Raw genomic sequence first — 26,450 nt, forward strand, 5'->3', positions numbered from 1 at the left:
TCCAGCCCCATCACACTTCCCACAAATGCAAGGTAAGCTTCTTCTGACTTGTTTTTCTGACGGTGCATAGCACAGGACCTCATCCTCCATACAGGTTCAGTGAATACTGACTGATTGTGATGACACTGTGCCGGGGTGCTAAAAATGATGGCCTCATATTTATTCATCCATCTGTCCATCGACTCAGTCATTATTATTGGGTTTCCGCAGAGGACCAAGGTATGGGAATTACAGGAACAGAATAGAAACTGCCTTCTTCTCATGGAGCTTGTGTTCACATAGGGGAGAGGGATTCTCAAAATAAACCAATAAATGAAATATTTCAAAGAGTGGGTAAGGGCCCTAAAAGAAATAAGAATCTTTATTCAGTGTTTTATATATTTTGCCTGTTCTGTATGCAAAGCCAGTTACATGACCAGGGGCAAGGGTGGTGCCAGAGCAAGATGCAATACAGGGTCCCTTGTTCGGAAATATATAAGCCTTCCTAGACAATTACAGCAGAGTATTAGAGGAAGCTGATGAAGCCCTTCTAGGAGTTCCCTTGTGGCTCAGCAGGTTAAGGGTCTGGCATTGTCACTCCAGCAGCTCGGGTCACTGCTGTGGTGCAGGTTTGATCTCTGGCGAGGGAACTTCCACGTGCTATAGGCTCAGCCAAAATAAATAAAGTAATACCTTCTAGCCAGCCCTGCCTGTAGGGTACTTGGCCTGTACGGGGTGCTTTCATGAGGCAGAAACTAATCAGAGAAATGATCTGCATGGGATTTGAAATCCAGCTCAGTGTACTTATTTCCGGAAAATAACAGCAACTATGCACTGGCGGTAGATGGAATCTGACGTAAGTTCTTCATGTTTCCTGCCTCTCAGATTGCTTGTCTTACGCAGCAGCTTTGCAAGTGTTATCCAGGAGGTGCTACGGGAAGCAGAGGTGCAAAATCCTGGTCAACAACCACCATTTCGGAAGCCCCTGTCTGCCAGGAGTGAAAAAATACCTCACTGTCACCTATGCATGTGGTAAGAACCCTCCCTCCACAAGCTACTTTGAGACCCTGCCTCTCGGGGAGGGGTTGAGCATGTAAACAGAAGGAATTTCCCAGTAACAGGCTGTGGCATTCACCCTACCTCTGACACTTGTTGAGATCCATGCACGGGTTGGAAAAAGAATTTCCAGATTCATAGTGGGGTAAAAGGAAAGAAAAGGTTCTAGAGATAAGAAACACTGCTAGTGCAGTGGGATGACTTCCTGATAATCAGGGAGAGCTCTCCTCACGTGTGTGGTCATGTCTGTTTCTATAGCCCAGGGAGAGGAGAGGTCTTAGGATACACCTGCTGACCTGCTGATTGGTCGGGGAAAGAGGGGGCTTACAAGACACTCGCTGGTTGGTTGGGGGCGTATAAGGCCCCTCTAGGGGCAGGGTGAGGAGTGGGCCAGATACCTTTCCTAGTAAGGGGCGGGAAGGAGTAGGCCAGGTTGCTCAAGGGGGGGAGGGGAATTACAGTGAGACAGGCGGATGATAAAGGTCTCGTAATTCTTACCTCAGCCAGAGCCTTTGAGTTTTATCTCCTAGGACAGGCCTTAAAGTCCCACAAAAGTGTGTTGCCATCCCGGGTGTTTGCGGGCCCTTTCTCTTATCTTTTATCCTTGTTCATGACATTTATGTTGGATGAGCAATAGAATTTTCTCTGGTCAAAATTTGTTTTAAAAGTGTTTTTACCTATCAGATTGGCAGCAAGTGCAGAGGATAGGAAAAGAACAAGCAAATGGAATCAAATTGATGTCACTGAGAAGAATGATTTTAATCTGGGTGCTTAGAAGGCTCTCAAATGTATGGGTCTGTCATGCAAGTGCACTGAGTGCTGCCTGACTCTTAGTTAATCATCCAGTCCTGCGTTTAGGCCCTAAAATGACAAAGTCTCTATGCTTCCAACAGCCATTGTATCTATATACCTCTGGGGTTGAGCCAACAGATCAAATGCTCCCCATAAAACCATTAAGTAGGTTCCACTTTGTTTTCCTAGTGTCTTCAAAGAATAGCATGAAATTCCTGGCTCATTTGATTCTGATTTTATAAAGTTACCTTTTTGTCTTTTGTCTTTTTAGGGCCACACCAGCAGCATATGGAGATTCCCAGGCTAGGGGTCGAATTGGAGCTACAGCTGCCGACCTACACCACAGCTCATGGCAACTCCAGATCCTTAACCCACTGAGCAAGGCCAGGGATCGAACCCAAAACCTCATGGTTCCTAGTTGGATTCATTTCCACTGTGCCACGACGGGAACTCCTAAAGTTACCTTTAAAAATCATGTGTTAGGGAGTTCCCGTTGTGTCTCAGTGGCAACAAACCCATAGCATATGGATCTGGCCTTGCTGTGACCATGGCTGTGGCCGGCAGCTATAGCTCCTCCGACCCATAGCCTGGGAACTTCCATATGCCATGGGAGTGGCCCTAAAAAAGAAGAAACAAAACAAAACAAAAAATCAGATGTTCATTACTCTCTGAGCATGCTGTGGATTTCTGATTTGTCCTCCTGACATGTGAACTGTTTTGTTTTGTTTTTGTTTGTTTTTTTTAGTAAGTATAGAAGCAAAGAGCATCATAACTGATGAACCTGCTACCTATGATCATTGAAACCCCCTTCTTGGGCCGGATACCTCTCACCTTTTTTTTAAGGGGGGGAACAACTTTATTGAGATACAATTCACAAAGTATACAATTCACCCGCTAATCATACAAATCAACGGTCTTGATAGAGTCACAGAATTGTGCAACTACCACCACAGCTAATTTAAGAACATTGTCATCACCCCCCCAAAGTGACCCTGGACCCTTTGGCAATCACCTCCCAATCCACCCTTCACCCCCCACCCCAAGCAACCACCAACCTTCTATCTTCATGGATTTGCCTCTTCTGGACTTTTCATGCAAATGGCATCAGACAGTGTGTGGTTCTTTGTGACTGGCTTCTTTACCTAGAATATGTTTTCAAGGTTCATCTATGTTGGAGTACATGTCAGTACTTCACTTCCTTTTATAGCCCAATAATATTTGTTGCATCCCCAGTCTTTTCTATCCTGAGCTTAAAACATTGTCCTCTGCAATATCAAAGCTGTACTGTATAGTAAAATGACCAAATACATGTAATCCCAAAATAATACACCCAGGGGAGTTCCCACCATGGTGCAGCAGAAACAAATCCAACTAGGAACCATGAGGTTGTGGGTTCGATCCCTGGCCTCGCTCAGTGGGTTAAGGATCGGCGTTGTCATGAGCCGTGGTGTAGGTCAAAGATGAGGCTCGGATCTGGCATTACTGTGGCTGTGGCATAGGCTGGCAGCTGTAGCTCCGATTAGACCCCTAGCCTGGGAACCTCCATATGCCACAGGTTCGGCCCTAAAAAGCAAAAAAAAAAAAAGAAAGAAAGAAAAAAACGCCCACATTCACATTCCAGGAAGAAGGTTTTATTTTCACTTCAGTCTTTATTCTGGCTCCCATGTAAAACAGCTCTGGGCAGCATGGAGCCCATTCGGCTGTTTCCCCAAGAAGCCACAGAGATCTCTCAGAAGTTCTAGTAACTTCAGGCCTCCCCAGCTGAGTGTTGAAGGAAGGACAGGATGATACCCTACAAATTAGGTAAATTTCCTGGTTTGCCTTCAAGGACGAGGAGAGAGCAGTTCCCAGGCTAAGGCTCCTCTTAGCTAAGAGAAGGTGGGCTTTCAGGGCCTGGGGGTCACACGCTCTAGTCCAGGCTTCCTTTCCCTCATTCACTGGTTTAGCACATTGCGGGCATGTTTTAGTTAAAACAGAAAAAAGGTATGGTCCTTGTCCCCAAGAAATTATCAGATGGGGGAAAGAGACGGCCATTAAACAAAGAACCAGAGAAGTCTGTTGTTACCAACTGTGATATATGCTGCTTCAGAGAAACCCAGGATTGGAGTTACTGTTGTGGCTCAGCAGGTAAAGAATCTAGTCCGTATCCATGGGGTTACCGGTTCAATCCCTGGCCTTGCTCAGTGGGTTAAGGGTCCAGCGTTGCCACAAGCTGCAGTATAGATCACAGATGCAGCTTGGATCTGGCATTGCTGTGGCTGTGGTGTAGGCCAGCAGCTGCAGCTCCGATTTGACCCTGAGCCTGGGAACTTCTAGATGCCACAGATGGGGCCCTAAATAAATAAATAAATAGAAAGACAAGATTTCGAGTTCCCTGGTGGCTCAGCCGGTTAAGGATCTGCCACTGTCACTGCTGTGGCACAGGTTTAATCCCTGGTCCAGGAAATTCTGCATTGGAACCTCCATATGCCACAGGTACGGCCCTAGAAAAGACAAAAAGACCAAAAAAAAAAAAAAAAAAAAGATGCTCTTGGAGTTCCCGCTGTGGCGAAGTGAGATCTGTGGCCTCTTGGGAGTGCTGGGGCGGAGGTTCAATCCTGGCAGCACATTGGGTTAAGGAGCTGGCATTGCTGCAGCTGCGGCATAGGTCACGATTTCGGCTTGGATCTGATCCCTGGCCCGGGGACTCCATATCCTTTGAGGCGGCCAAGAAAAAAAAAAAAGATGCTTTTACATAAGGGGCTCTAGGACTGTCCATCCCAACAGACATCTATTCCAATACGATAACCGGCTTCTGCTGCTGCTGCTGCTTCTCCTCCCCCTCCCCCGACTCCTTCTTCATCTCCTTCCCCTCCCCCTCTTCTCCTCCGCCTTCTTCCCTCACTTGTGGCCTGCAGAAGTCCCCAGGCCAGGGATCGAACCCACACCATAGCAGTAATGACTCCAGGTCCTTAACTGCTAGGCTACCAGGGAACTTCTAATACCTGGCTTCTAACTGCAGCGATGTCCAACCAGGCTTTGCTGTTCCGGCCAGCAATCTTGCTGTGCCCACCAAGGAGATACACTACCCCTCGGGTGGGTGGGGGTGTGTCTGTGTGGTGAGCATTAAGATCCCTGCCCTTAGAGTTCCCGTCGTGGCGCAGTGGTTAACGAATCTGACTAGGAACCATGAGGTTGCGGGTTCGGTCCCTGCCCTTGCTCAGTGGGTTAACGATCCGGCGTTGCTGTGAGCTGTGGTATAGGTTGCAGACGCGGCTCGGATCCCGCGTTGCTGTGGCTCTGGCGTAGGCCGGTGGCTACAGCTCCGATTCGACCCCTAGCCTGGGAACCTCCATATGCCGCGGGAGCGGCCCAAGAAATAGCAACAACAACAACAACAACAACAAAAAAGACAAAAAGACAAAAAAAAAAAAAAAAAAAAAAAATCCCTGCCCTCATGGGCTATAGGATCAAATGGGGTGATTGCAGGCCCTGGTGTCTTGGGGGACCAGGCCGGCTTCCCAGGGGAGGTGGCATCTGAGGCAAATAAGATGGATGTGTAGGAGTCAGCAAGATGAAGGGCAGGAAGAGGCTGGGAGGTGAGCAGGACGTGGGAGGGTGGGCAGGTCTGGAGGGGTCTTGGGGGATGGGAGATTAAGGCTCGGCCTATGCCTAAGGGCAGCATGGAGCCCTTGGAGGGTTTTTTCTCTGGGGACAGAAGCAGTTTGCATTTAATAGAAACACTCCTTCCAGTTTATAGATTCTTTTAATTGAGGCTATCCCGCCCACACAGCTCTTAGTCTGGGCGGAGAATTTCAGCATCTCGGTGCACCGTCTGGGGAATGGTTCCGGCACAGAGCACTTGGTCTTTGATTGAGCTGGAAGAGGCATCGAGCATTCTTCTTCTTCTTTTTATTTTATTTTTTTATTTTTTTGTCTTTTTAGGGCTGCACCCATGGCATATGGAGGTTCCCAGGCTAGGGGTCAAATTAGAGCTACAGATGCCAGCCTACACCACAGCTACAGCAGCACAGAATCTGAGTCGTGTCTGCAACCTACACCACATCTCATGGCAATGCTGGATCCTTAACCCTCTGAGCCAGACCAGGGATCAAACACTCGTCCTCATGGATACTAGTTGGGTTCATTAACCACTGAGCCGCAATGGGAACTCTCAAGTACTCTTCTTTAATGCATTGCTAGATGAGGTCCTCACTCTCGTTTTTTTATTTTCAGGGCCCCACGTGCAGCATATGGAAGTTCTCAGCCTAGGCGTCAAATAGGAGCTGCAGCTGCCAGCCACAGCCACAGCCATAGCAATGCGGGATCCGAGCATTCCTTGTGGATACTAGACCAGGCTCATTACGGCTGAGCCATGACAGGAACTTCCAGCTCTCAATTTATCCAAGTTTTATTATTAACCACACTTCCTGGACAGGATAGATTTTAGACTGTCCTCCGAATAGAAGGAGGCAGGCCTGGAGAACTGGCCCCCTCTTCCCCTCACCTCTGCAGGGAGGGCTTCTCCCCAGGTCCGCAGCCACTGGTCCTGGAGGGTCCCCAAGACAGAGGCACAGCCAGCAGCCCCACCCTGACAGGAACGGGAAATGTGTGGACCTTAGGCTGGGGCCTGCAGCTCCTCCCGGGAGATGGGGCAGGCAGATGGGTACCAGGATTTGGGGGGTTAAAATGACAGGGGCCAGGATTTAGAGACAAGAGGGATACTAGTAGCGGGTATCGATGAAAAATTAACCAATAGTCAATTTAGAAAGACATGGAAATTTTTGTTCAAGCCAACCTGAGGATTATAACCTGGGAGAAAGTCTTTCAGAAAGCTCTTGAGGGAGTTCCCACTGTGGCTCAGCAGTAATGCATCTGACTAGTATCCACGAGGATGCGGGTTCAATCCCCGGCCTCACTCAGTGGGTTAAGGATCTGGCGTTGCCATGAGCTGTGGTGTAGATCACAGACGCAGCTCAAATCCTGCATTGCTGGGGCTGTGGTTTAGTCTGGCAGCTGCAGCTCTGATTATGCCCCTAGCCTGGGAACTTCTTCCATGTGCCACGGGTGTGGCTGTAAAAAGCACTCCCCCCCAAAAAAGAAAGCTATAAGGTCATAGCACAAGTATATAAATTTTGGAGACAGGAGTTCCCATAGTGGCTCGGTGGTTAACGAATAGGAACCATGAGGTTTTGGGTTCGATCCCCGGCCTCACTCAGTGGGTTAAGGATCCGGCGTTGCCGTGAGCTGTGGTGTAGGCCCCAGACCTGGCTCGGATCCCCAGTTGCTGTGGCTGTGGTGTAGACCTGTGGCTACAGCTCTAATTAGACCCCTAGCCTGGGAACCTCCATATGCCGCGGGAGCGGCCCTAGACAAAAAAAAAAAAAATTTTTTTTGGAGACAAAGGGTTGTACACCAAATGACATAATGTGAGAGTTTACCCAATCATCTACACTTCCAGAGCGAGTAGTGAGTTGTGGCTCTTTGAGACCCCAAATAAGATTAAGGAAGGTTATCTCTGAGGGGGTTGGGTTGATGAAGATGCACGATACACACTAAAGGGGAGACAGGAAGCTCAAACAGCAGAGAAAAATTTATGTTTAAATCTTTCTTGTATTGTCATAAAATGAGTTTATTTTATTTTATTTTATCTTATTTTATCTTATTTTATTTTTTGTCTTTTTAGGGCCACACCTGCAGCATATGGAAGTTCCCAGGCTAGGTATTGAATCAGAGCTATAGCTGCTGGCCTACACCCCAGCCATTGCAACATGAGATCCGAGCCTCGTCTTCAACGCCAGATCCTTAATCCCACTGAAAGAGGGCAGGGATCGAACTCACACTCTCATGGATACTCGTCGGTTCAAAACCTGCTGAGCCACAATGGGAACTCCCATAAAATATGAATTTTTTTTTGTCCCAGGACTTGGGAGCAGGAGAGAAAGAAGGATGCTAGGATTTGGGGACAGGAGGACCTGGTGGCACAGGTTTGGGACAAGCAGGGTAGGGAGACGCCAGGATGTAGAGGGGCTCATGCAATCTGGGTACCTACTGAGAAGGAGAAACAGTTAAGGGGAGCTCTTTCGGAGTGAGTTCCCTGGTGGCCTGGTGGTTAAGAATCTGGCATTGCCACTTCCATGGCTCAGGTGACCGCTGGGGTGCTGATTTGATCCCTGGCTTGGGCTGGCCTTGGGATCTTCCCCAAGCCATTGACATGGCCAAAAAAGAAAAGGAAAGAAAGAAAAAAAAAAAAAAAAAAAGCAGAGATCTTTTTGTCTTCGATGTGAAAAATTCTTTGGGGCCTAAGGCCAACCCACGGAGGCTTCTTTCTTAAAATCTGCCCTGATCCAAACTTGACAGATTTACAGGATAGATGCCTGCCCCAGTTTAGCGACGAGTTCAGGCCCAATAAATCATCCTCTCTGGTTTCATCTGAAAGACTCTATCTGAATGGGCATCACTTTGCCATCTTTCATCTTTTTTCTGGTTCCCAGAGGGCGGAAGGTCCCAGCACCACAAAAAAGTACAAGAGGATGTGAGTGAGACGTAGAGCAGAAGCGTCACCCTCTGCTGGGGGAAAGGCGCATCTCTGAGCCTCCGTTTTCCCATCTGCAGGAATGGGAATGAGACTCCTTTCACAGGGTCGCTAAGAGGGTTGCACAGGAGGCCCTATTTAAACACTGAGTACCGAGGCACACGGTGGGAGCTCATGACAAGTGGCCCGCTGGTGTTTGCACAGGTGTACCTAGTGCAGAGGGGTGAGTTTGAGAGACAATAGTAAGTCATACCATACTCTCCTTATTCTGAATCCACTTGAAATGGGAGGTATGGGAATCTGACAGGTGTGTTGACCCCTGATGTTATCTTAAAGGTCCTAAAAGATTCTCCCGGAGCTCCTGTTGTGGCTTAGCAGGGTACGAACCCAACATAGGTTCGATCCCTGGCCTGGATCAGTAGGTTAAGGCCATCTACATTGCAAGCTGCAGTGTAGATCGAAGATGCAGCTTGTACCTGGTGTGGCTGTGGCTGGGGTGTAGGCCTGCAGCTGCAGCTCTGATTCCACCCCTAGCCTGGGAACTCCCCTATGCAGCAGGTGCGGCCATAAAAAAAAGAAGAAAAAAAAATAAAAGATTCTCCCACTAGTACAGCCATTTTCATGTAGTCAGTGGACAAGTTCGTGACATGAGCTTATCGCACACACAGGGGATTCAGTGCTTTCTTCTGTAAGAGATCATCCTACAAATCCCTTCCTCTCTGAGCAGCTCCTCCTTCTTGCACTGTAAGACCTCTGGCACTTGCAGAGTCCAGCCCTCCTCTCGCCATATCTTGAGAACAAACTAAGACATAGACGCGAGAAAGAAGGGCCACTCCTCCATCAGTGCATGGAAATGACAGAGAGGCGCTTTCCTCAGAAAGCATCGTGGGGAGTTCTCACTGTGGCTCAGAGTAACCTGACTAGTAACCATGAGAATGCCCATGAGGTTGCGGGTTCAATCCCTGGCCTCACTCAGTGGGTTAAGGATCTGGCATTGCTGTGGTTATGGTGTAAGCTGGCAGCTGCAGCTCCAGTTCCACCCTTAGCCTGGGAACTTCCATATGCCGCAGGTGGGGCCCTAAAAAGCAAAAAAAAAAAAAAAAAAAAAGGCATCTCTGGCAGCATAGCTCAGCTCTCCGGGGCGCTGCCAGGGTCTCAGGATCAGCCATGTGCCCACTGGTCGGCCAACAGGCATTCCTGGGGGGCCCCAGGCAGCTTCTGCCGCTTCCACCACCATCACCGTGCCACCCTGTAGAGCAACCCTCGCTGCTGATGGTCACAAAGGCGCCAGGGCCCCCTGCATGTGGAAAATTCACAGTTTAGGAATGTCCCCTGGTTGTCGATCCTGGGACACCCCCAAAAGACTTTAGTTAAGCACTTTGGGGAAGAAAATGAGGTTGTCTTGCTACTAAAGATGTCTCTCCAGCTCTTTTTGAAAAAAACCAGTGCCGTTGAACTTGCCTGGTTTGTATTGGCTTCACTTCTCTTTCCTGTTGCCACCTCTCCCAGATACCAGCTGGGCTGAAGAACAAACAAAAATAAACAGTTTTCTGCAGCAAAAACATTTAGCTTCCTCTCCTGTCTCCTAGCCCGCGACAGGGCACTGAGTCTTCAGAAGTCTTGCTTTGCTCTCCCGTTTGTCCGTTTTGCCCGGAAGGTCTTGAGAGCTGGATGGTTTATCCTTAGGGTCAATTCCATAGAATCTTTAACCTCCTTCCAAAGGAGGCTGTTACACTGCCCTCTCTCTTCATCTTTCTGGTGTCTTTTCTTGCAATACTGAGAGCTTCATTCTAGCATGGAGCCTTGGAGTTCTCTGCAGGCTTATTAAGGAAGTAATGTGTTAGGATTCCTGCTGTGGAGCAGTGGGTTAAGAATCCGACTGCAGCAGTTCAGGTCGCTGAGGAAGCTCAGGTTCAAACCCCAGCTTTGGGCGCAGTCGTTAAAGGATCCAGCAGCTGTGGCTCGCATTTAGTCCCTGGCCCAGGAGCTTCCCTATGCCATGTGTGCAGCCATTTAAACAAAACAAAACAAAAACCAAAAACAAAGGAAGCATTGGGTTAAGGAGCTGGGACAAAAAGCAGAATTGCAGCTGGGAGAGGTGAGTGGTGGTTTTCAGTTGGTTACAGTCATTTTGTTTCACCGCATCTCAGGGAAGTTTATATTCAGAGTTAACAGCATGATCGAGGCGTGATTTATATACCTTAAAATTTAAATTGTTTTATGTGAAAACAATTCAGTGATTTCTGGTCAATTTACAGAGCTGTGCAGCCTTTACCACAAACTCCAATGTTAAAACATTTCCAGAGTTCCCCTTGTGGCTCGGTGGGTTAAGAACCTGACATAGTCTGCTTGAGGAGGCAGGTTCGATCCCCGGCCTCGCTCAGTGGGTTAAGGATCCCGTGTTGCCACAAGCTGCGGTGTAGGTCACAGATGCGGCTTGGATCTGGTGTTGCTCTGACTGTGGCTGTGGCTTGCAGCTTCACTTCGACCCCTAACCCTGGAACTTCTGTATGCCACAGGTGCAGCCATAGAAAGGAAAAAAAAATCTCCACGATCCCCCAAAGTGCCCTCGTGCCCGTTTGCAATCAGTCCCCATTCTTACCAGTAGCCACGAATTCATTCTCTGTCTCTATACATTTACTGTTTCTGGAGAGTTTTTTTTCCCTTTTTTGGCCACACCCATGGCTTATGGAAGTTCCCGAGCCAGGAATCAGAGCGCAGCTTCAACCAGCTTCAATCTGTGGCATGCCAGGTCCTTAACCTGCTGCACCATAGCGGGAACTCCTGGAGATTTCATATTCATGGAGTCCTACCATGTACGGTCTTTGGCGTCTGGCTTCTTTCACTGAGCATCATGTTTTGGAGGTTCATCCACGTGGTAGCAGATGTCAGCTCAGCAGCCCCACTGTATCTGCAATTCCGTATCCATAGAGCCAACCAACGATGGACTGAAACTATTGGGGAAAACATCCTAGAAAGTTCCAAAACGCAAAACTTGCATTTGCTGCATGCCAACAACTAGTTATATAGCATTTCAATTATATTTACAGCTAGTTACGCAGCATTTTCATTGTGGTAGGTATTGTAAGAGATGATTTAAGGTATATGGGAGGATATGTGTAAGTCGTGTGCAAATCATATGCCATTTTATGGAAGGGGCTTGAACATCTGTGGATTTTGGTGTCCGAGGTGGGTCCTGGGACCAATCCCCCAAGGGCACCAAGGGACAGTTATACTTCCTTCCTTGTTATTGGTAACCGTTATTCTATCAATAGATATACCATATCTTGTTTATTTATTCTCCATGATGTTGGTTTGGGTTTTTTTTAATACTGCATGATAGGCCTAAAGTTTAATCTTTCTGGGACACTGGATGATCACACGGGCTCTGTCGGTGTAGGCATGGGGGTGTATAAGACAAGGAGAGTGAGTGATTTAGGTACTGGTTTGAAAGTTGATTTTTTTTTTTCTTTTTTTTTTTTTTTTGTCTTTTTGCCATTTCTTGGGCCGTTCCTGAGGCATATGGAGGTTCCCAGGCTAGGGGTCAAAACGGAGCCGTAACCACCGGCCTACACCAGAGCCACAGCAATGCAGGATCCGAGCCGCATCTGCGACCTACACCACAGCTCACGGCAACGCCGGATCCTTAACCCACTGCCCACTGAGCAGGGTCAGGGATCAGACTTGCAACCTCATGGTTCCTAGTCAGATTCATTAACCACTGAGCCACGATGGGAACTCCTGAAAGTTGATTTTTTATATTATCTACATTGCATTTTAAAGATAGGTAGATAGGAGTTCCCGTCGCAGCGCAGTAGAAACGAATCCGACTAGCATCCCTGTGGACGCAGGTTCGATCCCTGGCCTCCCTCAGTGGGTTAAGGATCCGGCCTTGCTGAGAGCTGTGGTGTAGGTCGCAGACACGGCTCAGATCGAGTGTTGCTGTGGCTGTGGTGTAGGCTGGCGGCTACAGCTCCGATTATGCCCCTAGCCTGGGGGGCCTCCCTATGCAGTGGGTGTGGCCCTAAAAAGACAAAATAAATAAATAAAGATACATAGATATGTTATGTGTGCCAAGTATTGAAAACATTTCTTTTTGGTTTTTAGTTCCCAAGAACATACTCACAGCGATTGATCCAGGTGTTGCTGATCTCAAACCTTCTTCGACGCAGAAAGATGGTGACTACGGTAATTTTTTTTTTTTTTTTTTTTTTTTTTTTGCCTTTTGTCTTTTGTCTTTTTAGGGCTGCACCCACGGCATATGGAGGTTCCCAGGCTAGGGGTCGAAGTGGAGCTGTTGCCAGCGGCCTACGCCACAGCCACAGCAACGCCAGATCCGAGCTGTATCTGCGACCTACACCACGGCAGCTCAGGGCAACGCCCGATCCTCAACCCACTGAGTAAGACCAGGGATTGATCCCTCGTTGTCATGGATACTAGTTGGGTTTGTTACCGCTGAGCCACGACGAGAACTCCTAGAGATAACTATTGTTAATATATTCGTTCTGCCCTTCCAGCTCTCCACCAGGCTCTGCCTCTGCCAGCCCCTCTGCTGTTTCCTACAAGGCTCCCAAGTGGATCCCATGAATGTCTTGGTCCCCCCCGCACTAGAGGCCTGAGAGCCCCACCTGACATTCCCCTTAGGCTGCTCCATAGGGGCTCTTCAAACCCCATCAAAGCAGCTTAACCAGACATGTGAAATCCAAGCTGTCCTGCACTTGGCTGTCATTCCAAAAATAGCCCAACACACCCTCCCTTGATAATTCAGGCCCTTCTCTTCTGTGGTCAGCAGAGCAGACAGCAGCTCTGTGGTTAAGTAAGACATTATTAAATCTCCCAGAGACACAATGAGTGCCTTTGCCTTTAGAATGGAAAAATAAACGTGTTCCCTTCTGCAGTAGAGTGGATGAGTGAGGTTGGAACTGACCCGTTTTGGAATATCTACATCCCCTTTTTTCACTGAATATTTTCAGACTGCTTCCTACGTGTTCTTCCTGGCCTAGTCTTTGGCAATGTAGTCAGAAGTCCACTTGTTAGATGTCTATGACTTTTTATTTATGATGGCAGTCTTGGATTGGGAACAAAAAGCCTACTGTGAACAGCTGTGGATTCATCAGTCTTGCCTTTTGTTTTTTAATGTTTATGTATTTATTTTTTTATACAAAACAGGTATAAAGTTTGACCCAAGAGAACCGAGGGTTCTGAGGAAAGATGGAGTCATTGTCAGCCACTCTCTGGCAGCATTTGCTTACCTCCGAGGTAGGTCAGTGAATTGAAGCTTTCTAGAATGTCGATGGATGTGCCGAGGTCTTACAAATGCTCTGTTTAATTATAGCACATGGATAGCTCAAGAAAAAGGACTTTAAAAAAAAAAAGAAAGGAAAGGAAAATCTAAAACTAAACTTTAGAAAACTAGAGAAAAAGTTTGACATTGCAACTGCGGTCTTCGCCAGAGGCCTGAATTTAGGTAGAGTTCCCGCCGGTGACCCATATAAGAACCACACGCACAGGGACGTAACACACGCCAGAGTCACACTCTCTGGCAGCTGGGCTCCACAGGGAATGTTCTGATTGGCAAAGTAGGAAGCTGAGGAATGCATTTTCCTGCTCTAGAATTTGGGAAGGGCATAGGATTATCGAATTCCACCCTTGGCTGGAAGAAAATTGAGCTGAAAGATGACTTCGTGGATAAAACAGGTCATGCCCTGTGAAGGCAGAGCCCCTGTCTGAGTCACCAGGGTTACTTCGCACGGTTGCCAAAGTTCCGCTGGATAATCTTCCCCTCGAGGAGCGAGTCAGACTCAGCCCTGCTTAATTAGCAGAGCCCAGCTCGCTCGTCAGCGAGGCGGGGTGCGGGCCCGTCTTTCCTCGCCCGCCTCTCCGCTGCCCTCCAGAGAGGCCGTATTTTGGAATGTGGGGTCTGCAAGTTGCAGCAACGCCTGCCCGACTCTGTGCAGGGAGCCAAAGCCTCTGAGGACGTCTGTAAAATAGCTGATAATATAATGCCTGACAGCACGACTTACTCAAGGCCTGCCAGAGTGGGGGCCGTTTGGAGTAAGCCTTCCTCAGAGGAAGATAAAGCCTTAAGGAAACATCTCAACGCGGGAGTTGAAAAGTCTTGGGACCCTCTTGGGACCAGTCGTCTTGACTTTTATTTATTTATGTTTATTAACCTATAGTTGATTGACGATGGTGTGTCAATTTCTGCTGTACAGCAAAGTGACTCAGTCACACACACATATGAAAATTCATGGCAATGCCAGATCCTTAACCCACAGAGCAGGGCCAGGGATTGAACCTATATCCCCATGGATACTAGTTGGGTTTTTAACCCACTGAGCCACAACAGGAACTCCTATATATGTATATTCTTTTTCTCGTATTATCTTCCATCATATTCTATCCTGAGAGATTGGATAGAGTTTCCTGTGCTGTACAGTAAGACCTTATTGCTTGTCCATTCTAAATATGATAGTTTGCATCTACTAACCTCATACTCCCCGTCCATCCCTCTTCCTCCCACCCCTTGGCAACCACAGGTCTGTTCTCTAGTCTGTGAGTCTGTTTCTGTTTTGTAGACAGGTTCCTTTGTGCCATATTTTAGGTTCTACATGTAAGTGTTATCATATGGTATTTGTCTTTCTCATTCTGACCTACTTCATATGAGAATCTCTAGGTCCATCCATGTTGCTGCACATGGCCTTACTTCATTCTTTTTTATGGCTGAGTAGTATTCCACTGTGTATATGTACCACATCTTCCCAATCCATTCATCTGTCAATGGACGTTTAGGTTGTTTCCATGTCTTGGCTACTGTGAATAGTGCTGTAGTGAACATATGGGTGCATGTATTTTTTTCAATGGAAGTTTTGTCTGGATAGATGCCCAGAGGTGGGATTGCTGGATCATATGGTAGTTCTTTATTTAGTTTTTTGGAGGTACCTCCGTACTGTTTTCCAGAGTGGTTGTAGGGACCACTGTTCTTCCTGTATGGTTGTTAAGAATCTTCTCTTTTCTAACCATCCCCCCATTTCCATTTCTTGCTCTTCCTGATAATTGTCAAACTTAAGAGATGTAAGGGTTTTTATTGTCGAGAGTATCCCCATGTTTTTGAAGTTCCCAGAGAGCCTCTTGGAGGAAAGGCACCTTGAAAACACTTCACACAGAAGAGCAACGAGAAGGCTTCTTACTGTGCTATGGCCACTCCGGGTTGTGTCATTTCCTCCCAACAACTGTCTTGGTCCATCCAAGTGGCCGTACATAATAAGATACCCTGGGCTGAGACTGAGTAGCTTAAACAACAGAAATTTATCTTCCTCCAGGCTGGAAGGCCATGATCAAGGTACAGGCAAGTTTGGTTCCTGGTGAGAGCTTTTTTCACGGCTTGTAGACAACTGCCTTCCCCCTTTGTCCCCACACAGCAGGGAGGGAAAGAGAGAGAAAGAGAGCTTTTTTTTTTTTTTTTTTTTTTTTTTGCTTTTTAGGGTTGTGCCTTTGGCATATGGAAGTTCCCAGGCTAGGGGTTGAATCAGAGCTACAGCTGCTGGCCACAGCCACAGCCACAGCCACGCAGGATCCGAGCCACATCTGCAACCTACACCACAGCTCACAGCAACACCGGATCCTTAACCCACTGAGCAAGGTCAGAGATTGAACCTGCGACCTCATGGATCCTAGTTGGGTTTGTTAACCACTGAGCCATGAAGGCAACTCCATCTCTTCTTATAATAACACTAATTGTGTTGGACCAGGACCCCACCTGTATGACCCCGTTGAACCTTAATTGCTTCCTTATAGGTTCTATCTCCCAATACAGACACATGGGGGCTCAGGCCTTAACACATGAATTTGGGGGGATGCCGTCCTGTCCATGGCAACAACCCAAAGAGAAGGACTCTTCTCTCCTGCCTACACACGGGGAGGCTGAGCCTCAGAGGAGTTGAGCCATTTGCCTGAGGACACCGAGTAGCCAGCAACAGGGCAGGATTTGGGCTCAGCAGATGCAACCTGCCTTCCAGCTTCTCGAAGACAGAAGTATGCCCTTCAGAATGGTGAGGGACTGAAACCTCATGACCCGGAGTGACTCGAATTACTTACTTCCATCCCTCTGTGTCCTTTGATGAGCTCATCACCCCCAGAAGCCTTTGGAGAGGTGTATTTGTTATGCATCCATCTCTCCACTGGACATTGTGTCATAAGGCAGGTGTTTGTCATCTTAGCATCTAGTTAGTGCCTGGGACAGAACCAGCATAGAGTCGAGTCCCAGGAAGTAGTTACTAAGTGACCAGGAGTTCCTACTGTGGCTTGGTGGGTTGAGGGCCCGATAGAGTGTCTGCGAGGATGCAGGTTCGAGCCCTGGCCTCGCTCAGTGGGTTAAGGATCCAGCATTGCCGGAAGCTGTGGCATAGGTCACAGATGCGGCTCGGATCTGCCGTGGCTGCGGCTGTGGCGCAGGCCAGCGGTGACACCTCTGATTCGACCCCTAGCCTGGAAACTTCCATACATCACAGGTGTGGCCATAAGAAGAAAAAAAAAGGGATCAAATAACGAGTCCTCCTCTGGTGTCACAAGCTTCCCTGCACCGTATTATCACCCCATGGTTTCTAATTTTATGTATTCAATTTTAAAGAAATTAAAGGACTCGATGGGTTATTATTTGGTTGTATTGAGGGATGTTTAGGCACATGCATCTCAGCAAGGAGCGACCAAGCCTAAATTTCATGTCAAAGAGAAAGGGGATCTGAACATGCTGTGTCAGGTGTTAAGGAGATGAAGTGGCTACTGGAAGTCCTTTCATCAAATCCCAGAGGCTCACCAAGTCTTATGGGAACACGAGCCTCGAACCATGAAAACACCCTCCTCATTGTAGCTAGAAAGTGGTCCCTTTGCCAATTCTGACGCATCTTCATCCTCAGTGTAGGGATGCGATCTGAAGGCTGGACTGGGGTCCCTGGGCCCCCACCAAGGGGAAGAGGTCCCCATACAGGGGAGGCCCCCACAGGAGCAGCCCAAGAGACTGAGCTGGGAAGACTCTGACAAAATCGGCCAAAGAGACAGTAGAGAGAACGCGTCCAAAAGGCCGGGTCCACAGGTCAGGCTGCAGGTAGCTTTGCCACCTTAGTGTAGCCAAGTGCCCATAGGGGACCAGCAGACTAGAAACCAGAATCAAGGCGCTTGTCCCCTGATGTCGAGACACAGATGCTGGTGGAACAGACACGAAAACGTCCAAGGGTCCCTGATGAGCGATTTCTCTTTTTAGTCATTTCAGGGGCCTATGAGGCATCTTGGGAGCGTTCGAATTTGTCCTCCTCTCAATAGTATAGATCTACTCTTTGAATTCATTCTAGGATTTAGACCATAGGTTTGAAGAAGCTTATGGAAAATTTTTGAAATTAGGGAAATGGAATAAGGTGCCTGCATATGTGTGTGGGCAGATGGATGTGTGTGTGTGTGTGTTGGGGTTCGGGGAAGGCAGTTTCTTGGGCAGCTCAGCCATTGTACCCCTGCTGATTGTGCTGCAGGAGACTTATTTAGACATTTGTGCTCAGAGGAGTTCCTGTTGTGGCTCAGCGGAAACAAATCTGACTAGCATCCATGAGGACACAGGTTCAATCCCTGGGCCTCGCTCAGTGGGTTCAGGATACGGCGTTGCTGTGAGCTGTGGTATAGGTCACAGATGTGGCTTGGATCCCGAGTTGCTGTGGCATAGGCCAGCGACTACAGCACCAATTTGACCCCTAGCCTGGGAACCTCCATATGCTGCAGGTGCAGCCCTGAAACACATACAAAAAAAAATTTTTTTTTTTAAATAGACATTTGCGCTCAGAACCTCATGTCTCCCATCCCACCCAGACTATGTTTATCTAATTGCATGCCTGGTGTGGCCTCATATTTCTGTCACTGCCTTGGGCCTGTGTGCATCTTCAGCCTCTGCAGGGCTGACCATGGACTTCTGGGGTGTGTGGGGTACCTGGGGCCGTGGGTAAGAAAGCAGCGCTTCTCCTGAGTTGGGAGAGCCCTGTTGTCTCCTATGAAAGGAACTCCGGGACCTCAGACAAACCCACATTGAAACAGAAGTATAATAACACATTCCACAATCCGAGTTACACGATCCCCTGTCGGGGAGGATGGCTGGAGATCAGCGCCGCCTTGTCACCTGGGTGTGTGTTCTGACGTGTTCCCATGGCCTGTCATCTTTGGTTCCATGACAGAAAGGTGTTATCACACCCCTAAGTGCTGTCAGACCAGGCCCAGGACGCTTTGCGCTTTCGCCCAGTGGAAGCAGGGCCCCTCGGGTGGCACCCTCGCCCCCGCCTCTCGGTGTCTTGTTTGGACGCACATAAGCTGGAGTTGGAGCTTGTGTTGGCTCCAGACCAGAGAGTCAAGGGTCCCTGGGCCTTAAAGGTCACGGGCCACCGTGGTGAGTTTCCCAAGGACCACAGCTGATGAAACTGAAGTCAGGTTCACTTGAGCCTGTGACGAACTGACATGAAAAGGGGACCAAGACCAACGGCAGCAAAGGGCAAAGATGCTGTTTAAGAAGGAGACGACTGCCTTTATGTTTCCAGAATATATGCTAGGAGAAAGGGTCACAAAGGCTTAAAGTGGTCTGACTGGTTTCAGAAAACACGTGGCGTCCCCTTGGAGTAAAGCCCAGGGCTTTAGGAGCGCCCTGGCCAAGCTTGGGGTGCCGGCCTGGTGGCAGCTTTGGCCAAGGGGAACAGCTGGGACAGGAGGAGCAGGGGCGGCTGACTGCCAGGGCTCCGTCTAATGAACATCTGGTGACTCTGTGACTTCACACTTGTTGGTTCGATTGACCAGGAAGCCTCGTTTCCAGGGGGCCAGCTGTGCTCTCCATCTTTGATCCGTGGATCTCAGCAGACTCGGTGTCCACACAGCCCGAAGAGTGACGGCTTGGCAGGGAGTAAACCTGAGCCAAGAGGGACCCAGGGTCTGACGCATGCGAAGCTCTCCTGATGTTAGAAGCCAGACCTTACCCCCTGGATGGAGGGAGAGAGGAGGAAAGGCAACTAGCATTATGGCGCCCCCACCCACAGGGTACCAAGCCAGGAGCTGCAAACTCAGGACCCCTCCCCTCACGTACTCAGCAGAGAGCCGTGTCCCTTCCTGCTTTGACTGGGTGCTGGGGATTGGGCGAAGAACAAGGCTGTTTGGCCCCAGCCCTTGCATCCGATGGGGCAAGAAAGGACAAAACACACTCATTGACTTAGTGACATTCGAGGTGCCATGAGACCTATGATGGGGGACCTCATCCAGACTGGGAGTGGGGTCACAGAGGGCTGGACAGAGAGGGAGAAAGAACATTCCTGGCAGAAGGAACCGCACTTGCAAAAGCACCAAGGTCTAAAGCCGTCTCGCCCCCTTTGAGGGCTGGAGAGAGGCCAGTGGGTGGGAAGGCAGAAAGCAGAGGGATGAGTCTTTGGAGGTGAACTTGGGGAGGGGGTTGGACAGCCAGCTCCTAGCCAGCATCCTAGGCCGTGGTCAGGTTTGGCTTCTTACCCTATGGGAAGAGAGGGACTGTTTATACGTTTCTTCATTTGCTTGCTTTTTAGGGCCCCACCTGTGGCACCTGGAAGTTCCCAGGCTAGAGGTCACATTGGAGCTGCAGCTGCCAGTCTACACCACAGCCACAGCAATGCCAGACCCAAGCCGTATCTGTGACCTACACCAGAGCTCATGGCAACACTGGATCCTTAACTCAGAGGATCAAACCTGCATCCTCATGGAGACTAGTTGGATCCATTTCTCCTGTGCCAAAAGGGGAACTCTAGGTTTTAAGTAGGGCAGTGATGTCTGATGTGCATTTTTATTTTATTTTATTTTATTTTATTTTATTATTTTTTTTTATTTTTGTCTTTTTGCCTTTTTATATGGAGGTTCCCAGGCTAGGGATCTAATTGGAGCTATAGCCACCCGCCTACGCCAGAGCCACAGCAACGGGGGCTCCAAGCCGCATCTACAACCTACACCACAGCTCACGGCAATGCCGGATGCTTAACCCACTGAGCAAGGCCAGGGATCGAACCCTCAACCTCATGGTTCCTAGTCGGATTCGATAACCACTGCGCCACGACGGGAACTCCAGATGTACATTTTTAACAAGATGACAATGGCCACAGTGGAAAGATGGGTGAGGAGACCAGCTGGGGGCGGGGAAATGGAGAAGAGCAGTGTCATTGTTCCTATTTTTCAGATAAATTCACTAGATCACAAGACAGGTTCATGAAAGGAAAACACCAGCCACTCACCAGGAAATATTGACAGTATATATACTGTCAAATGATTATTATCAAGAATATATATTGGAGTTCCCATAGTGGCTCAGTGGTTAACAAATCTGACTAGGAACCATGAGGTTGCGGGTTCTTTCCCTGGCCTTGCTCAGTGGGTTAAGGATCCGGCGTTGCTGTGAGCTGTGGTGTAGGCCGGCGGCTACCGCTCTGATTAGACCCCTAGCCTGGGAACCTCCAAATGCCGTGGGAGCGACCCTTTCTAGAAAAGGCAAAAAGACAAAAAAAAAAGAATATATAGCAAGTTCCCACTGTGGTGCAGTGGGTTAAGAACCTGACTTGGGCTGCCTGGATCACTGCAGAGGTTCGAGTTCAATCCCCAACCTGGTACAGTGGGTTAAAGGATCTGGCATTGCTGCAGCTGTGATGCAGGCCACAACTGTGACTCGGATTCAGTCCTTAGCCTGGGTACTTCCATGTGCTGCAGGTGTGGCCATAAAACAATTTTTTTAAAAGAACATATAGAGATTTTATATATATATGTGTGTGTGTGTGTTCTTTTTTTTTTTTTTTTTTTTTTGTCTTTTTGTCTTTTTAGGGCTGCATTCACAGCATATAGAGTTTCCCAGGCTAGGAGTCCAATCACAACTGTAGCCACCAGCCTACGCCAGAGCCACGGCAACACAGGATCCCAGCCATGTCTGCAACCTACACCACAGCTCACGGCTACGCCAGATCCTTAACCCACTGAGTGAAGCCAGGGATCGAACCGGAGTCCCCGTGGATGCTAGTCGGGTTCACTAACCACTGAGCCACGACGGGAACTCCCTATATATATATTCTTTATGTGTAATAGGGACCACACAACAGCCCAGCGTTTTGAGAAGAGAGAATAGATAAGCATCTGAAGAGTTGTAATCGGGGATCAGGGAAATACCAGCCAAGCCTTAGTGAGATACAATTTTATGCCCGTACGATTGCAAACAAGCTGGAAGCCTGTCCATACCCTGTGCTGGAGAAAGTGAGGCGTCACTGGATTCCTCACACGTTGCCACCGCTTTGGAAGCCACTTCGGCACCATTTCTCCAAACTCACATACCTTACAACTCACCCAGCTGCCTTCCTAGGTCAGTAGGAAACCCTTGCCCAGGTTCACCAGGGACATTTGCAGGAATGGTCAAGGTCACAGGGCCCACAGACAGAAACCTGGCAGCCACCCAGATGCCCAGCAGCAGGCGTGTGAGTGAAGCAACTACAGTGCAGTCAGGACGACGGAGTAGTAGGCGGCAATACTCCAAGTGAAAAACAAACACACACCAACGCCCCAGGGCTATTTGTAACATTTTACCCGTCTATCCTTTTCAGAAAGTTTTTGAGGATACGTAGAGGTGTAATAAGGTATATAAAAAGGCAAGCAAGGGAGCAATGACCGTGGAATTCGGGTGGTAGTTAATTTGATGGGGAGGAGGGGCTGGCTCGGGGGAGGGGGACCCACAGGTTAGACCAGGTTAGACATGGGTATTGCCAAGGCTCCAGCTTTCCTGCTGGGGGAGGTGCTTATTCACAGTGCAGGTGCTGATGACCGAATGTAAATTAAAAGGTAAGGTAATTAAATAAATAAGCATAAAGGAAAGTCTATATTGCCCAATAAAGAGGATGCGTCATATCCTGAGAATTTATGGTTCGTTTAAGTCTTCCTACCTGGAGTCTTTAAGAAGAAATAAGGTTGGGAAGAGAGAGAGAGGGAGAGGGAGGAAAGCAGGGAGGGAGGAAGGCATGATGGACAGTCACTAGCCCAGTGTTACCTGCCCGTCTGGGGCAGAGCCAGACTTTGAAGCCTCCTGTCCTGGGGAGCATCTGGTTCACCCACGACAGCACCACTGGGAATGGTGGTCTTGGGAGAGGAGAGGAGGGGCTGTGGGTGATACTTATTTCCCAGACGCTTGAGCAGCACGAGCTGACCCTGTCTTGAGCCAGGATGGCTGGAAAGGTTACCATGGATGGGACTCGTTTCCCCATCGGCAGCACTCCTTATAGGCGCTGCAGGAGGTGATGGCTGCAGACGTGGCTGTGGTCGGACTTAAGGCTTATGCTTTCCCAGGAGAAGCAGGAGGGGAATCGTGGCTGCACTGAGAGGCTCTATCAGAGTCAACACGAACAGGAGGGGTTGGAGAGGACAGTGGCTGGGAGGCTCCGGCGGGGGAGGCAGCAGGGAGAGGAAAGGAGGAGGCTTCAAAAGAAGGAAGGTGAGAGTGAAGTGATGAGTCCACTCCCAGCAGAGGCTTTGATGTGTGTGTGTTGGGGCCGGGATCGGGGAAGGATTTTCCCCATCAGATCCGAGCCTCAGGTCTTAGCATCATTTTTGTATGTCGTGGTTTAATGACTGTGTCTCAAATGCCAGTGTCTCCCAATCCCCCTTCCACTGCCACTCTTGGCAGTGAAAGTGGCACAGAGGATGTGAGGCGGGTCTATATTTGCACACATCTTCAAAATACCCTGGCCCTTAGGAAAGATGGACAGTTATTAACAGCACTACAGGGAGTTCCTGCTGTGGCTCGGCAGGTTAAGAACCTTCCAGAGTATCGATGAGGATGCAGGTTCGATTCCGGGCCTCGGTCAAAGGATTAAGAATCTGGCCTTGCTGAGAGCTATGGGGTAGGTCACAGACATGGCTTGGATCCTGTGTGGCTGTGGCTGTGGTGTAGGCTGGCAGCTGCAGCTCCCATTCGACCCCTAGCCTGGGAACCTCCATATGCCACAGGTGCAGCCCTAAGAAGAAAAAAAGAAAAGAAAGAAAAAAACAACATTACAGATGCAGCTTGCTTCCCCTCCTCCAGCCAAAATCAGTTTTGCCTTCCAACTTCTGTCTTAAAAGGAGTGATGAGATCGTGCCCATCGGGGCAATGGCAGCAAAGAACCTCCTAGTGCCTTGAGCCTTGGGTGGAGGAAACCGAATGGCGAGGTTTCAAGTTTCCAGAAGATAACGTGTCCCGCTTAGATCTCTCCTGTCAGATCACAGCTGCCGTATCCCTTGACTGTACATGAAACGGAACAACCCTGGAATTCTGAACCTCCAGTCTGCACCTCTGCGGAAGGACAGAGGCAGCAAAGACAACTGTTATCACTACTGGCGGGTAGTGACAGGGGAGGCTGAGTGCCTGGAGGAGGATGTTCTGTTGAGATGTAGCTGCGAGGCCGGTGGTGCCAACAGGACATCTCACGAGGCGCCCAGCTCAGGAGGTGGCTTCCCATCCAGGCTGCACTTAAAGAGGCCAGCTGAGCTGACGCGGTGGCATCTCCCCTCCTCAGCTTGAGTCTCTATATCAGGGATCCACAAAGTACGGCCCACTGGCTGATTTTCTAAATAAAGTTTTATTAAAACACAGCCACACCTCTATCATCTTTCGTGTTACAGCAGCAAAGCGGAGTAGGTGCAACACGCACTCTATGGCCCACAAAGCCTTCAAGTGTGTACTTTCTGAATCTTTATAGAAAAAAAATCTTTCAATGCTCAACCTATATTAAAAAGGCATTAACTGAATCATCACTTCCCCAAATGGGAGCGCTAATGCCTCAAAGCATACGCAAATGAAGAGTAATGGTCCTTTCCATGCAAGATTGATATAAGGATTAAACATATGTAAGGATTTAGACAAGGATACATAATACCAATAAATACTATTTCTATTACACAATAGATAATAGATAATAACAAATAATTTTTATTTATTTTTTTAATCTAAAAGAAATTAAGCTTTGTAACATTTACTGTATTAGTACTTATATGTATATTTAAACCTTTTTTTTTTTTTTTTTTTTTTTTTTTGCTTTTTAGGGCCGCACTTGCGGCATATGGAGGTTCCCAGTTCCCAGGCTAGAGGTCCAATCGGAGCTGCAGCTGTTGGCCTACCCCACAGCCACAGCAACACAGGATCTGAACCACATCTGTAACCTACACCACAGCTCATGGCAATGCCAGATCCTTAACCCACTGAGCAAGGCCAGGGATCAAACCTGCGTCCTTATGGATGCTAGTCAGATTCGTTAAGTTCTGAGCCACAAAGGGGATTCCTGTATGTATGTTTATAAACAAATTTTTCAAAATGTCCTCCTGTTAATGATGGCTTACAGTTTATTTAGCGTTCGCTCTATGGCATTGAGTGTTCTGAGAGCCTCATAAGAATTAACTCAACTCTATGATAGAAAGGGGCTTTTAGGAGTTCCCGTTGTGGCTCAGTCGTTAACAAATCTGATTAGGAACCATGAGGTTGCAGGTTTGATCCCTGGCCTTGCTCAGTGGGTTAAGGATCCAGTGTTGCTGTGAACTGTGGTGTAGGTCACAGATGTGGCTCGGATCCCGAATTGCTGTGGCTCTGGTTTAGGCCAGCGGCTACAGCTTCGATTAGACCCCTAGCCTGGGAACCTCCATATGCTGTAGGAACAGCCCTAGAAAAGGCAAAAAGACAAGGGGGTGGGTTAGCTCCATTTCATAGGTGAAGAAACAGAGGCACAGAGAGGTTATATAATTTGCCAGAAGTCACACAACTAGTGAGTGGCAGATCCGCATTTGAGCTTGTGGCGGGTGGGTCCAGCTTTTCAGTTCCATTGCTATATATGCTCTCATAAACACACCTATATTAACTATATATGCTCCAAACTTGTTTTGATTATTATTAATGAGAGTATATGACCAGTTAGGTATGGATGGTCTCCAAGGGGCTGTCCAGGACTGGCATCTGCCTTCACCACCTGCCTGGGCACATGCTTGTTTCTTTGGGACTTTGCACTGGTGATGACTGACAGCTCCTCCAGGTCCTGACATGTTCTCTCTCCCTTGCAGCCCACCCTGAGAGAGCTGCCCTGCTGTTCGTGTCCAGTGTCTGCATCGGTCTGGCTCTCACGTTATGTGCCTTGGTCATCAGAGTGTCATGCACCAAGGACTTCCGGGAGTTGCAGCTGGCGAGGGAGCACCTGGTGCCAGGAAGTGACAAAGCCGAGGAGGACAGCCAGGATGAAGAGGAAGAAGAGGACTCCTCTGACTCCGACTTTCCAGGGGAACTCTCGGGGTTTCGTAGGACTACATATCCTGTCTACAGTTCCATCGAGGCTGCAGAGCTGGCAGAAAGGATTGAGCGCAGGGAGCAGATCATCCAGGAAATATGGATGAACAGTGGTTTGGACACGTCACTCCCAAGAAACATGAGCCAGTTCTACTGAAGCACAGATACATTTTGATGCCCAGCTACGGAAGAGGGAAGGAGCCAAAATGCCCCTCCAGTTCTGTTTCACTTGTACCTTCTATGAAGGAGAATTTGTCACGTTGTCAGTACTGGGGAAGCCAGCATGCTCTTAAAGGGACATGTCAAACTGTTTACAGCACATTTTAAAATAAATTAGGAGGGAACAAGTCTTTGTTTCTTGTATTTATTTAAATTCAGGTCTATATGATAACAGAATTAGAGTTCATATTTATCAAGTACCCTGTTTATCAAGCCAGGCACTGTTCTAGCTTTTCACATATTAAAACATTTAACACAAATGACAAAGTTGTGAAATCGTGTTCCTTCTCCTTTTACAGATGAGTAAACAAAAGATCCATATCTATTCATAAAAGAAGTATTAATATTCAAGATGGCACGTGTGAGTTCAGTCACCATGGGTTCAATAGTGGTAGATTTTAATTACCAATATAATTTGTTTAGAGAAGGGGTTGACAAAAAAAATTCTTAAGGGACAGATGATAAATTCTTTGACCAAAAAATTCTTAAGGGAAAGATAATAAGCATTGTAGGTCATATCGTTTCTGCCACAACTACTTTCCTCTGCCCCCCATAGCTCAAAATAAACCATAGCTAATA

The 26,450-nt window shown here is 48.3% G+C and overlaps 1 protein-coding gene across 4 annotated transcripts in view; it reads left to right on the top strand.

Annotated features, from left to right (window-relative positions):
- EVA1C (eva-1 homolog C) overlaps positions 1–25,999 on the top strand; it is a 103,615-nt gene extending 77,616 nt beyond the window's left edge. For 3 of the 4 annotated variants that reach the window (XM_021070917.2, XM_021070918.2, XM_021070919.2), the window contains exons 5-8: positions 865–1,011; positions 12,449–12,529; positions 13,511–13,600; positions 25,433–25,999. In XM_021070917.2, coding sequence (XP_020926576.2) covers positions 865–1,011; positions 12,449–12,529; positions 13,511–13,600; positions 25,433–25,809 — 695 coding nt within the window. In that variant the 3' untranslated portion in view covers positions 25,810–25,999. Of the gene's footprint in view, positions 1–864; positions 1,012–12,448; positions 12,530–13,510; positions 13,605–25,432 lie in introns of all 4 variants that reach the window. The other variant, XM_084991940.1, reaches the window with a different exon arrangement.
- Positions 26,000–26,450: the final 451 nt, after the last annotated feature.

Source organism: Sus scrofa, chromosome 13 (assembly GCF_054392235.1).
Source record: "Sus scrofa isolate SSC_HxYL_T2T_F1_AM1 chromosome 13, Sscrofa_HxYL_maternal_Yorkshire_Landrace_v2.0, whole genome shotgun sequence".
Lineage (NCBI taxonomy): Eukaryota > Metazoa > Chordata > Mammalia > Artiodactyla > Suidae > Sus > Sus scrofa.